Raw genomic sequence first — 13,370 nt, forward strand, 5'->3', positions numbered from 1 at the left:
GGACAGACACTCACCTGCACCCTGAGCAGGAGCAGCAAAACCTGGGTTATCTGTTTTTTTGGGTTTTGTTGGGTTTTTTTTTCCTCCTGGGTTCACCTCTTCCCTGGAAACCTTTCTCTGAGATAGAGAAAATTCCTCAGCTGACAGTTGAAGCTGTTGTAATGCCAGCAGCTGTTTTATGGGGTGTGTTTACACCCTCTGGTTTGATGCATTGCCAGAGGAAGAGGTGAGAGCAGAGGGGTAGAAATCTTGCTGATCTGAAATTACTGATTTTTAATTTATTTTTATTTTTAATATTTTCTTTTCCCCCATGGAAACACCCATGAGCAATATACCAGCATGGAGGTGGCAAAAAGAGGTGAGAGCAGAGGGGTTGAAATCTTGCTGATCTGAAATTACTGATATTTAATTTATTTTTATTATTTTTTTCTTTTCCCCCATGGAAACGCCCATGAGCAATATACCAGCATGGAGGTGGCACAAACCTTTCTCAGGCTGTCTAGGGAAGGTTGATCCAAACTACAGACCTTGAACAAACTCCAGCAGTGTTATTCCTTGATTGGGAAACTGCTGTGCCTGTCATCTCCTACCCTGCATCCTGAGGACACTGCTGGTACCTGCCTGGTGTGGCTACAGGTGCTTCTGCTCCTCTTATCTCTCAGTACCAGCTCTCCCAGCAGTGCTGTAGGTTGTGATGTCCTCCAGTTCCTCCCTCTGCACCAAACCACCTCAAAACAGTTGCAAAACCAAATGTACAAACTCCATTTAGTATTCCTGTTCATTCCCCTCATGCAAATTCATCCAGTTTGCGTCAAGAATCACACAGTGTCTGCTGGGAAGTCTGGTCTGGGGAGCAGATACCAGGCTGGAACGGATCCAGTACGGAGGAGCTGCCTAAAAACCTTTTAGCAGCAGCAGCAGCAGCACCCGCAGAAATGCCTGGGATGCTTGGCTGGGTGTGATGATGGGTTTGATCTGGTGCTAGTCTGTTCCTGGAGGGGATGCTGCAGTCACCTCCATCACCTCACATCTCCTCCCTTGGACTGAGCAGTGGGTTTCATGTCCTTGTTTTTCCTCCTGAGCAGAATATCAACACTGCTTTTAACTCATCAGCCGAGTTTCTCCAGGAACTGTGGCTCCATTTTCCAGCCCAAATAGCCACACTAGTGCTGCAGACACCCCAGACCCAGACTATGCAGATTCCTCCTTTCTGGGATGGATCATCTCAACTAAATAGTTTCATTCTTCTCCCCTTGAAGGCTGTTTCCACATCAAAGCTTTTGGGATGGTTGTGGCATGGAAAACCCCTCCTTGAGGCCACTGTGGCCTGTCTCTTTCCATCATCTTGATTTCTTCAGGACTCTTCTTGAGGTCTCCTGGGTCTGTGGAGTTGCTTTGTTAATCCCACTCCCTGTGATGATGTCTCATCCCTGTTAAGTGGCAAAATTAAATCCTGCAGCGACGTGATCAGAGAGAAGAGGCCACGCTGGGGCTCTTTGCGCCGGGGAGGGGGGCATCAGCCTGGATTTACTGGTGCTTTTCCTAATTCCCTTTCATCTCTGGTGTCTTTCTCTTGCAGAAGCAGCAATAAGGCTTTTTGCTGGCTGGTCACGCGGGATAAGTGCAGCAGTTGAGCAGTTTGGGGCTATTTTTCTTCTTCCTTTCAGCCCAACGCACTTGAATTTGATGAGCTGGTGGTAGATGCTGGAGTCTTGAGTTGCCTCTGGCCCAGAGAGGAAGGAGGGGTGGCTGTTTCAGGGCTTCTCTTACAATGGAAACATCTGTAAGGCAGAGGAGACTGAAAGGCAGTGCAATGTCAACTCCTTTTTTTTGTTGAAATGTTCTCTCTTGCTGAGGTGTTTTCCCTCTGTTTTTAGTGTTGATTTTGGGAGGATGTGCTGTGTTTTTAACCTGTGGGATGCTCTTGCTCCTGGGGAAGAGCCTGAAAGCACCAGGGATCTGAGTTTCTGCTGGGACCACCCCAGTTTTCTTGCTGTTGTGTTTTTGGGGAGAAATTAGTTGGGACTGGTTGGGGTTGGAGTGGAGGCTCTGCCTGTGCAGGGTTTTTTGGAGGGCTGCACGGTGTTTGTGTTGTACAAGGGGTCTGACTTTCTTGGAGAAGCCTCAGGGAGCCAGAGATGGGCTAAAGGGAATGTTTCAAGCTTTGCTGGGAGGGGTTTTTTTTTTAATCTTCAAGTGTTAGGTGTAAAATCTGCTTTAACCTTTTGGTGACAGAGATGATCAGGCGGAGGAGGGGGTTCAGTTTTTGGCGTCTGTAGCCACCGATCTGTCCCTCAATGCATTTCACAGAATCACAGAATTGTCTGGATTGGAAAAGACCTTTAAGATCATCAAGTCCCATCGTTAACCTCACACTGACAAGTCCCCTATGACTAACCCATGTCCCTCAGCACTGTGTCTACACGACTCTTCAATCCCTCCAGGGATGGGGACTCCACCACTGCCCTGGGCAACCCCTTCCAATGCCTCAGAACCCTTTCAGCAAAGAAATTCTTCCTCACATCCCATCTCAACTGCCCTGGGCACAACTGGAGCCCATTTCCTCTTGTCCTGTCCCTTGGTCCTTGGTTGAACAGACCCACCCCCACCTCTCTCCACCCTCCTCCAAGGGACTTGCACAGAGCCACAAGGTCTCCCCTCAGCCTCCTTTTCTCCAGGCTCAACAACCCCAGTTCCCTCAGCCACAAGGGAACTCAGCACACTTGTGCTCCAGACCCTTTGGTAACGCTCATTTCTGTGACCCCAGCAGTCAAGGTGGACTGAAGGGAGCCACGGGCCCGTATAACCTGGAAAGACGACATGCCATAAGGAGCACCTGGTGATTTAGCACTTTTTCTTTGCACTTTCAGCAAATCCAATTTGCAGATGACATGCAGGAGTTCACCAAGTTCCCGACCAAGACGGGCCGTCGGTCCTTGTCCCGCTCCATCTCACAGTCTTCCACCGACAGCTACAGCTCTGGTAGGTTCTGGGCTCCTTGTCCATGCCTGATCCTCTCCCAAATCTGGTGTTGGTGCTGCTGCTCACACCACATGTCAGGATGCTCCATGCTGCTCTGTTGTACTTGGAGATAGAATCATAGAATCCCAGACTGGTTTGGGTTGGAAGGGACCTTAAAGCTCATCCAGTCCCAACCCCCCTGCCAGCAGCAGGGACACCTTCCACTAGACCAGGTTGCTCAAAGCCTCATCCAGCCTGGCCTTCAACACTTCCAGGGAGGGGGCATCTACAACTTCCTTGGGCAACCTGTTCCAGTGTCTGACCACCCTCACAGTGAAGAACTTTTTCCTAATATCTCATCTAAACCTCCCCTCTTTCAGCTTAAACCCATTTCCCCTTGTTCTGTCATTAACTGCCCTTATGAAAAGTCCCTCCCCAGCTTTCTTGCAGCCCCTTCAGGTACTGGGAGGCCGCTGTAAGATCTCCCCGGAGCCTTCTCTTCTCCAGGCTGAACAGCCCCAACTCTCTCAGCCTGTCCTCACAGCAGAGCTGCTCCAGCCCTTGCATCATCCTGGTGGCCCTCCTGGAGAGGATATTTCTGGGGGTTCCTGAAGCTCAGACATTGATTACCAGTTGATAATACAGTTAGTTCTGAGTTGTTTTAGGGAGCAAGAGTGCAAAATTCCTCCTGGACATTGGCTTTCCTTCTGAGACTTGTAGTTGGAGCCATGATCATGTGTATGTGAAAGCTGGGAAGTGAAATGGAGCAGAAACCTCAAGGGTAGGAGGTCCTGGGGTAACACACGTTCCTCTCGTGGCTTTAGCTGCCTCCTACACAGACAGCTCTGATGATGAGGTGTCCCCTCGAGAGAAACAACAAACCAACTCCAAAGGCAGCAGCAATTTCTGTGTGAAGAACATCAAGCAGGCAGAGTTTGGACGCCGGGAGATCGAGATTGCTGAACAAGGTAAAAGTGGAGCGTGGGCTTTGTGGGGCTTGTGAGCAGGTACTGTGCTCTCCAGAGACCAGGAGCTGAGCCACAGCAGTTCCCACAGCTCGTGCTCCAGCCTTGGATACACTGTCTTTCCTCCCTGAATTATTATGTGGGGAAGAGATAGACACAACAGCAAACATTAATAATGTGGGGCATCCATTTTCGAAGGACAGCAGGGCTCTTGCAGGGTTTATGTTCTGGTGGCTTTGGATGAGAAACCTCAATGGGTGAAGGATCTTGCAACACCTTTGGAGACATGAAAATTGAGAGTCCCAACCCCTTCCCCTGGGGTTTGTGGGAAGCTGAGTTGCCATTTCCAGTGGGGTGATTGGGTAACTTAGCTTTCAGGCTCCTTTTACTCACATGCTGCCAAAGTCTTAGAAGGGGAAGATAATCCAGGCACACTTAGAGCTGCTCTTCTGAGATGTGGCAGCACTGTTTTAATCTCTTTAGGTGCTTCTCCTTGATGCTCTTCTGCTGTAGGGATGATGATTGTCTTTAGTTGGGGCACATCAGATGCTTTCCTTGGGCAGTGCCTGTCCCAGACCTCTAGTTACGTGGTCAAGTGACAAATGACACTGGAGTTTTGGTCCCATTTTGAACAGACCTGCCAGGCCAGGGATGAGGAGTTTTCTCCCTGACTGAATAACGACTATAGCAAAATCTGTGGGGCTGGATGTAGCCTGGGAGACCCCAGAAAGGAGAGCAGGTCTGGCATAGAGGGAGCTCTCTGGACTAAGCTGTCATTAAACCCCTTCTCTTCCTTTTGCAGACATGTCTGCTCTGATTTCACTCAGGAAACGGGCTCAAGGGGAGAAACCTTTGGCTGGAGCTAAAATCGTGGGCTGTACCCACATTACAGCACAGACTGCGGTGAGTGGCTGCTTATTTGGGGTATCTGGGGTAGGAGAGACCATTTTTTGCCCTGGAGAAGAAAATCTCTTTAAGTTTCCCAACCTTGGGCAATTGAAAGAGGCACCTTCACTTTTCTGAAAACATCCTGGAGATGTTCTGCTGCCCACATTTCCCCAGGGCAACGTTTGCTGGAGCCCATCTCTGATCAGTTCCTTGCTGCCTGTTGCACAAGGCTGTGCCTGGGGTCTCCTGTGTCGTGATGGCTTTGTTGAGCTTGTACCCATCACTGTTCCTCAGGTCTTCTGCTCACCCCTCTGTCTCACAGGTGCTGATCGAGACGCTGTGCGCGCTGGGAGCGCAGTGCCGCTGGTCTGCCTGTAACATCTATTCCACCCAGAACGAAGTGGCAGCTGCCTTGGCAGAAGCTGGTGAGTACAGCTGAGTCTGGGGATGTAGAGCCCTTTCCAGCCCCTTCTGGTTCTTCAGCCTTGTCCCAGCCAACTGGTTTAAGGAATGGTTTGGACCACACATCTTTTAGGGAGGGATGAACAGGTCTGATCCTGTTGTGGGTTGCGGTTTGATCTCTGCATGGCTCCTTGGCCTTCCTGTCTGTGGCTTTTCTGAGTTGGCCAAGCAGGAGAGAGCTCTGCCAAACTCAGCAGATGCCAAGGATGCTCCTCTTCTTCTAGGTGTTGCCGTGTTTGCCTGGAAGGGAGAGTCAGAGGATGACTTCTGGTGGTGCATTGACCGCTGTGTTAACATAGATGGCTGGCAGGCCAACATGGTAATGAGCCTTCTTCCAGCCCTTCGTCTTCCTCCGTGGAGTGGTCACTGGGTGCTCCTCACCCTTCCCTCCCTGGTGTTGTTTCCTGGGAGCCTGCTGGGGCTACCTGGGCATCTGCTGGTGTTGCAAAGGCCTTTGAGCCCCCATTAAAGTGGGGGTCCTGGAGAATGGCAACTGGAGCTGGGTTGAGGGTCACTGTGGGGATTGTGGGAGCTGAAGAGACAGTGTCCTGAGCTGGTACAGCCTGATGGCACGGGAGCATCTCCTGCCAACGAGTTGAGAAACCACAAGACCTCTTTTCCCTCCAGAGTCAGCCCTACAGGAGCTGCCCCAACTGCTCTTCTCTCAACAAAAAAAAAGAGAGAGAGAGAGGGGGGACTCTGCAGGGGACCCTTGCCTCGCTGAAAGCAGATGACGCCTCTCGCTGCCCGCATGGTCCCTGGTCACTAACGATGCGATAGCAGGTGTCAGTGGCCGTGACAGCTCCCGCAGCCTTTCCTCTCCACTGTTTGCTTTCAGGGCATGAATGTTGTGGCGTCCTTCTGATCTCAGCCTGTTTAGTTAGTGCTGCCTGTGGTCACCTTTCCAGGCTGCAGAGCAATAGCAGGGACAGAAAACCCTGTTAGGATCCATCAACTCCATGCCATGGGGGGTAAGAAATCCTCTGTGTTTTGGAGGAGACCCCGAGTTGCTGGCAGCTAGGGGAACCCAGGAGTCCTGGCCCCCAGGCCTCTGCCCAAACAGCCCTCCATCAGTGCCTGAAGATGCTCTCCATCTTTTTTTCCCTGTCCTGTCCCCAGCGAATGCTTTTCCCAGTGGAAGGCCTGACTGCTCCATGTTCTTTGCTTGTTCTCTTAGATCCTGGATGACGGTGGGGACCTGACCCATTGGGTTTATAAGAAATACCCCAACGTATTCAAGAAGATCCGAGGGATTGTGGAGGAGAGCGTGACTGGTGTGCACAGGTAGGAGGTTTGGGAAAGGCTGATCTGGAGATCTGTTGGGTTATAGAATCATCAAATCCCAGACTGGTTTGGATTGGAAGGGACCTTAAAGCTCATCCAGTTCCAACCCCCCTGCCATCAGCAGGGACACCTTCCACTAGACCAGGTTGCTCAAAGCCTCATCCAACCTGGCCGAGAACACTTCCAGGGAGGAGCAGCCACAGCTTCTCTGGCCAACCTGGGCCAGTGTCTCACCACCCTCACAGTGAAGAATTTCTTCCTAATATCTCATCTAAACCTCCCCTCTTTCAGTTTAAGCCCATTTCCCCTTGTTTTGTCATTAACTGCCCTTATGAAAAGTCCTTCCCCAGCTTTCTTGTAGCCCCTTCAGGTACTGGAAGGTCCTAGAAGGTCTCCCTGGAGCCTTCTCTTCTCCAGGCTGAACAGCCCCAACTCTCTCAGCCTGTCCTCACAGCAGAGCTGCTCCAGCCCTCGCATCATCCTGGTGGCCTCCTCTGGACTCGTTCTAACTGGTCCATGTCTTTCTTGTGTTGAGGGTTCCAGAACTGGACACAAAGGAGGCTGGGTTGCTGCTCTCTGCTCTAACCTGCCTCTGTCCTCTTCTAGGCTGTACCAGCTCTCCAAGGCTGGGAAGCTGTGTGTCCCAGCCATGAACGTGAACGACTCTGTTACCAAACAGAAATTTGATAACCTGTATTGCTGCCGGGAATCCATTCTGGACGGGTGAGTCCAACCTTTCTCCCCATCCTCACTTCAACTCTCTCACTGGTGAATGTGGCTCTGGCTCCTCTCAAGCAGAGATGGGGCTCTTTGTTGCTTTGCCCTTGCTGTGTGTTTGCAGGACCTGGTTTTGGGGGCCTCTCGCAGCGGTGTGCGCTTGACTAATCCCAACACAGGTCTCTCTCTGTCCCCCAGCCTGAAGAGGACCACAGATGTGATGTTTGGAGGGAAGCAAGTGGTGGTTTGTGGTTATGGGGAGGTGAGTTTCGTAAGCAGCAGTTGATGGGGCTGTGAGTCAGCCTCCCCTAAAGCCATCCTTCCCTTGAGCTCAGCATCCTGCTTCTTCCCCGTGCAAAGACCACGTGCCCTTGATATAGGAGTAGATCAAACCTGGTGAGCAATTACCAGGGAAATCTTGCTAGAACCGGCTGGGAGGCTGGAGAACAAGCATCACATTTCCCAGTCTGCCTGCAGATTAGCTGGGCTGTGAATACAGCAGTTGCTGGGAACGCTGGCCTGAATTCTAACTACCCATGGGTGCTCCCATCTGCTGTCCCTGGACTGAGTTCAGCATCCAGCCTGGCTGTCACTGAGCCTGTGACAGAGGAGGTGGAGGGACAGGCTGCATCTCGCTGGTGGATAATGTTCTGGCAGAAGGGAATCATATCACGAACTTGTAAATGATTCTGCCCTGGAAGAGCACGGAGCTGGGAGCTGACACCTTCCCTCCATCTGTGCACTGTCTGCCTGGGTGTTTATCTTCCCGCGTTGCACAGGGACTGGCAGTAGCTGCAAATGCTCTTCCTGCCAGGAACACACTTAATTTATTTAGACATCAGTGGAGCCCAACTCTGCTTGACCAAGAGGCTGCTCTGGCTCTCACCCAGGTGCCTCAGGGTAGTGTCTGAATCTCCAGCCATGAGTTGTGCTGGAAGTTGTAGTCTCCAGGGACTGTCCTGAGTTTTATTTGACTTCCTCAAAACAAGGGAGTCCTTCCACCATCACTGGTTTCCCCTTTGGATGTGGGTTGAAGTCCCAGTTTGCCCTGTCTGGCTGTTTTCAATAGACCTGAAGTCAAAACTGGGTGATAAATGAGGGTGTCTCTGGAGATGCTTCTTGCCTGGCAGCATCTTCTGGTCAGAAAATGGAGCTGAGCATGGATACGTGCAGATTAACCAGGTGTTAGTGTGGGTAAGTGGTGAGGAGAACCAGACTTCAGTTTAATTTTGTAGTGAGGAGAAGGATAGAATCAGAGATGCTGTTACAGGAGCTCTGCTCTCCCCTGTACTGATGTGGAGAGTGTGGGATGGATCTGTCCCCTGATCAGTGCAGGACAGTTCTAAATACCAAAGAAACCCTTTGGTTTAAAGGCAAGTGGGGGAAGTGGGTACTTGTCGAGACTGGCTTTAATCTCCTCTCAGAGGAGAGCTCAGGAGGTCTCCTGTGACACTGGGGGCTGTGCAGGCTTGAGTGCATTGGTTTTGGAAAGCTCCTGCCAGCTGGTGGCCTTGGAGGGGGAGCTGGTGGCCTTGGAGGGGGAGCTGGGCTTGCAGCAGAAGTGCCACTCGCCAGGTACATCGCTGAGCTGCTCCTGGCATCAGGCAGGTGGTTGGGATGAGCATCTCCCAGCATGGGACACGCTCGGGCTGTTTTAGGGAAGGGATTGTAGCACTTGGTGCCTCCTGTGTTCAGCTTCATGCTGGTTCTTTACCTCACCAGGTCGGTAAAGGATGCTGTGCTGCTCTGAAAGCCCTGGGAGCCATCGTCTACGTCACGGAGATCGACCCCATCTGCGCTCTCCAGGCTTGGTAAGATGTTACATGCTGCTTGTGAGCATCTCTGTCTTCTCTCTGGCCCTCTTTAAACCCTGATGGAGACTGAAACAGAGGCAGGAGGATCTGTGGTTCATCTTGGGGAATATTCATCTTGTTTGGGGTGTGATGGGGTAGGGCTGGAGCAGAGAGGGAACAGGCTTCTCCTCCTCATCATAGTCCCTCTCCCCCTTTTTTGCCAGCATGGATGGATTTCGGGTGGTGAAGCTGAGTGAAGTTATCCGTCAGGTGGATGTCGTCATCACCTGCACAGGTAGGGATGGAGAAGGTCATGGGTGAGCCTTGGAGCAGGCTGAGAAGGAGCAATCATTCCCAAGAGGGTGTCTCAGGGGCTCTGGGGGAGCTGGAGATGGAGGACACTTCACTGCCTCGTGCTTCTAATTGTACAAGAGCAATAGCTGGGCAAGAGCTTTTCATCCTACCCACCCCAGCTGCTATTTGACCACTGTCCTCCTCAGCCCCTGTGAGCAGGGACATCACAACCATGTATCCCAAGGGTATTTTGGGGTCTCCTAGAGCCTGGTTAATTCCTGGGACCAAAGATCAGCACTCATTTCATGTGTTTCTTTGTTGTCACGGCCAGGAGAACTCTCATCCTGGTGGAAGTTCATTTGATGTTGCCCCCAAACTGAGCGTCTCTGACCCAAGAGCAAAGAAGGAGAAATCAAGAGTTAATAATATTTCCACTGCCTTGGGTTCACTGGTGCCTTCTCTATCTGTAGGAAACAAGAACGTTGTGACCAGAGAACACCTGGATCGGATGAAGAACAGCTGCATTGTGTGCAACATGGGCCACTCCAACACCGAGATCGACGTGGTGAGTCTGCCTGCGGGCTCGATGGCTGCGTCTGCCCCACCATCCTCCTGCCATGACTCCAGCCTCTTCCTCCTGCTCTTGCAGACCAGCCTCCGGACCCCAGAGCTGACCTGGGAGCGGGTCCGTTCCCAAGTGGATCACGTCATCTGGCCGGATGGGAAGCGGGTGGTGCTGCTGGCTGAGGTGAGCTGAGAGCTGTTCCACGACGGTGCTTTGGGTCTCGTTGGGAGCTCACTGCATGCCAGAGTTTGTCACAGAGATTGAACCAGATGGAAAAAGCTGGGACACTTTGTACCTAGGAGGAGGCTCAGAGCTCAGGAAAGGGTTTCTTTATTTTTTTTTTAATGTTTTTGGGGTTTTTTTTCCATTTCTTGAGGCAGGGGAGGTCTCATGTACCACAAGCAGCCACAGAGGTGCCATCTGGCTCCGTTCTTTCAAGCCAAGAGCCATCCCCATCAGCCAAACCCTGTCTGCTTCTGGCTTTGGCAAAGTTTCCCACACAGCAAACTGGTTGGGTGTCTCCTCTTCCCACTTGAGCTCTCCTGGAAGTAGGAGGGACTGACTCTTTCTAGGGATCACAAAATTTCCCTGCCTTAAAGCTTAAGGATTAGGTGGAAACTGAGGCAGTTTGAACACTCTGGTCACACAGGTGACCCTTGAATTGCTGTGCTGTGGTTGCCTCCTGCTCCAGGGAGAGGGTAGAGATGAGTCCTGTCTTGAGACTCGATGTGGTTTGGCTTTGGGGTCAAGTGTTCATCTCTCTGCACACTCCTCCTGCTGTCTCCTAGGGTCGTCTTCTCAACCTGAGCTGCTCAACAGTTCCCACCTTCGTTCTCTCCATCACGGCCACCACTCAGGTCTGTACACTGCAGGGCTGGGGCATGAGGGGTAGGGGGATGCTCTGGGACCTTGCAGGAGCCTTGGGGTGGGGATGGTTTGGAAGAAGTTGGGAACACACAGTTGGATGTGTCCTTGGGATGTGACTGGTGCCAGAGTTAGCATAACCACCACCTCTTGGCTGGGCTGTAGCTAATGATGGTGTGAACTTCCAGCTTCGTTACCGCTGGGAGAGAGCTTTTAAATGAGCCAGGCTTCATGGCAGAGCTCCTGCTGTGCCGTCAGCCACCGGAGAGCTCCCCTAGCACAGCTTCAAGCTTACCTCAAAGCAAGGCTTTGTTTTGTCTTTGGACTTTTTGATTCCCCCCTGGAGTGAGTTTTGGGGATCTGGAGGTCAGTGGTTACAATGCTCCCCAGCATCAGTGCTGGCCCAGCTGGGTGGACACAGCTTGTGTCTTGCACTGTTTGGAGTGACTTTGCCTTTTGAAAGAAAATGATGATTAAATTTGGCTCCTGTCTGCGATCTGCAGTCGGTGCTGGCTGGGGGAGCAGCCAAGGCCAGTGCAGCCCTTGGTTGGTGAGTGATGGAAGAAACTGGCTGGGCTGGAAACACAGAGGGGATTGATGGTGGGGAGCTGCACTGGTGGGGGGGGGGGACACAGCCACGCTCACGGTGGGGAGTTTCCTTATCCTCCAAATCGACAGGGACTGGGGCTGAGTTTTGAACCTGACTCTTGGCTACGTGAACCAGCACTCGGGGGAGGTGCAGTTTTATTTCTGCTGAAGGAGTGGTTGTGGGTTTGTTTTTTTTTTTTTTGGAGAAATGCTGCCAGCTTAAAACGAGCAATCCCTTCATTTCTGTGTGACTTAGAGAATTAGAGCTGCTCCCCTCTCCTCCATCCTTGTGTTCTGGCTTTCCCTGAGATATTAAGCCCAAACAAGCTGGGTGGCATCTCATCTCCCACCTCTCTGGTCCTCCCCCAGGGCTGGTGGCGTTATAGAGACCCAGAGAGGGATGTACCCTTAGGTGAAAGCCTTTCCTTCAAGGCATTTTGGAAATCATAGAATCATAGAATGGTTTGGGTTGGAAGGGACCTTAAAGCTCATCCAGTCCCAACCCCCCTGCCAGCAGCAGGGACACCTTCCACTAGACCAGGTTGCTCAAAGCCTCATCCAACCTGGCCTTCAACACTTCCAGGGAGGAGCAGCCACAGCTTCTCTGGCCAACCTGGGACACTGTCTGAAGTTTGCCCCTTCCTTCAGGCTCCCAAACCTTTATCTCAGCTGCCAAGAGCTTTGTGGCATTGCGGGTGTTGAGCACTGCCTGGTTTGGTGGCTGTCCCTGACTGTCCCCGTGCTGTCCCCTGTGATCTCTGCAGGCTCTGGCTCTGATTGAGCTCTACAACGCTCCCGAGGGCCGTTACAAACAGGACGTGTACCTGCTGCCGAAGAAGATGGGTGAGTGAAGGGAACTCAGGCTGACTTACCCTGTGGTCTGTGGGATGTAGTTTTGGATGTAAGGAGAAACTCAAACCTGGGCTGGAAAAAAATCTTCCAGAGAAAGGATGAGTTCAGGGAAGCCACCAGAGGCAGCGACCTTAAAATATGTGCAGGTTGTTGGATTTATTTTCTTTAATGTTCTGCAGCGTGGCAGGCACCCCTTATCCTGCAGCTTTCCTGCTCAGAGGCTTCTCATGCAAATCCTTGTGCCTTTTGGTGCACATCCAGCCCTGCTCAGCACCAAGGCTTGAGCTCAGCTCTGCTATGGGCTTACCTGACAGTGAATCCATGGTACTAGATGGCAAGGGCTGCCTAGCCAGAGCCAACGTGGTGCCCTGACCCTTTTTGTGCCATATGATGAGTCCATACATCATCCCCCTGGGTGTGGAGTGGGGAATGTGCACCCCTGATCCCCTCTTTCCACTCTTCCCAGACGAGTACGTTGCCAGCTTGCATCTGCCTTCGTTTGACGCCCACCTGACAGAACTGACGGACGATCAGGCGAAATACCTGGGACTCAACAAAAACGGGCCTTTCAAACCCAATTACTACAGGTCAGTGCTCAGGGAGCCACCCTCTCCCCACCCAGTGGGTGCTGTTGTGGCTATCTCCTTGTACTGGGACAGCATCAGCTCCCACAGGGGTTGGGTGACCCCTTTGCAGATGGAGCTGTGTCCCCAAGCCCCCATGTCCTCACTATCCCCTCCCTTCTCTTCTAGATACTGACGGACCATACCCATGAAGGACCAAACCACACAAGGCAACATTAGAGAGATTATTTTTAAAGATAATTTTTATTTTGGTTTACCTTTTTTCTTTTTCTTTTTCTTTTTTTTAACCAACAGAGAAACCAGTTTTTACATTTATCAGTGTGATTTTAAAGTCACTTTTTTTTTTCCTCTTTTTTTTTCCCCCCCTCTCAGTTTTACCCTTTTACTTGATCACATCTCTGTCTGATCTTGGCAGACAACCTGGGATTTGCTTCCTGCTTTCATGTGGCTGAAGCCGCTGGTGACTCCCAGCCCTGGCTCCTGGAGGGAGGGTTTCCCTTTCCTCATGTGCCCAGGGCAGATCATTCCTGCAGCAATGTGGGTTTTTTTGGGG

The 13,370-nt window shown here is 51.7% G+C and overlaps 1 protein-coding gene across 1 annotated transcript; it reads left to right on the top strand.

The window, feature by feature from the left end:
* The first annotated feature begins 2,873 nt into the window (after positions 1-2,873).
* AHCYL1 (adenosylhomocysteinase like 1) lies at positions 2,874-13,036 on the top strand. The gene is made up of 16 exons (XM_010170490.1): positions 2,874-2,982; positions 3,786-3,929; positions 4,729-4,829; positions 5,137-5,239; positions 5,501-5,595; positions 6,454-6,560; positions 7,167-7,283; positions 7,476-7,539; positions 9,000-9,088; positions 9,295-9,365; positions 9,835-9,929; positions 10,014-10,112; positions 10,718-10,786; positions 12,146-12,224; positions 12,700-12,820; positions 12,986-13,036. The coding sequence occupies exons 1-16, from the start codon at positions 2,892-2,894 to the stop codon at positions 12,990-12,992; spliced, it is 1,452 nt and encodes a 483-aa protein (XP_010168792.1). The 5' UTR covers positions 2,874-2,891; the 3' UTR covers positions 12,993-13,036.
* Positions 13,037-13,370: the final 334 nt, after the last annotated feature.

The sequence above is a fragment of the Antrostomus carolinensis genome, unplaced genomic scaffold (genome assembly GCF_000700745.2).
Source record: "Antrostomus carolinensis isolate BGI_N321 unplaced genomic scaffold, ASM70074v2 scaffold33146, whole genome shotgun sequence".
In the NCBI taxonomy this organism is placed as follows: Eukaryota; Metazoa; Chordata; class Aves; order Caprimulgiformes; family Caprimulgidae; genus Antrostomus; species Antrostomus carolinensis.

What these genes read in the sequence shown, in the direction of transcription:
- AHCYL1 (XM_010170490.1), top strand. Translation starts at nt 2,892, where the DNA reads ATGCAGGAGTTCACCAAGTTCCCGACCAAGACGGGCCGTCGGTCCTTG. An exon ending in ACATTACAGCACAGACTGCG is followed by an intron (nt 4,830 to 5,136) that starts GTGAGTGGCTGC and finishes TCTGTCTCACAG; the next exon opens with GTGCTGATCGAGACGCTGTG. An exon ending in ATGGCTGGCAGGCCAACATG is followed by an intron (nt 5,596 to 6,453) that starts GTAATGAGCCTT and finishes TTGTTCTCTTAG; the next exon opens with ATCCTGGATGACGGTGGGGA.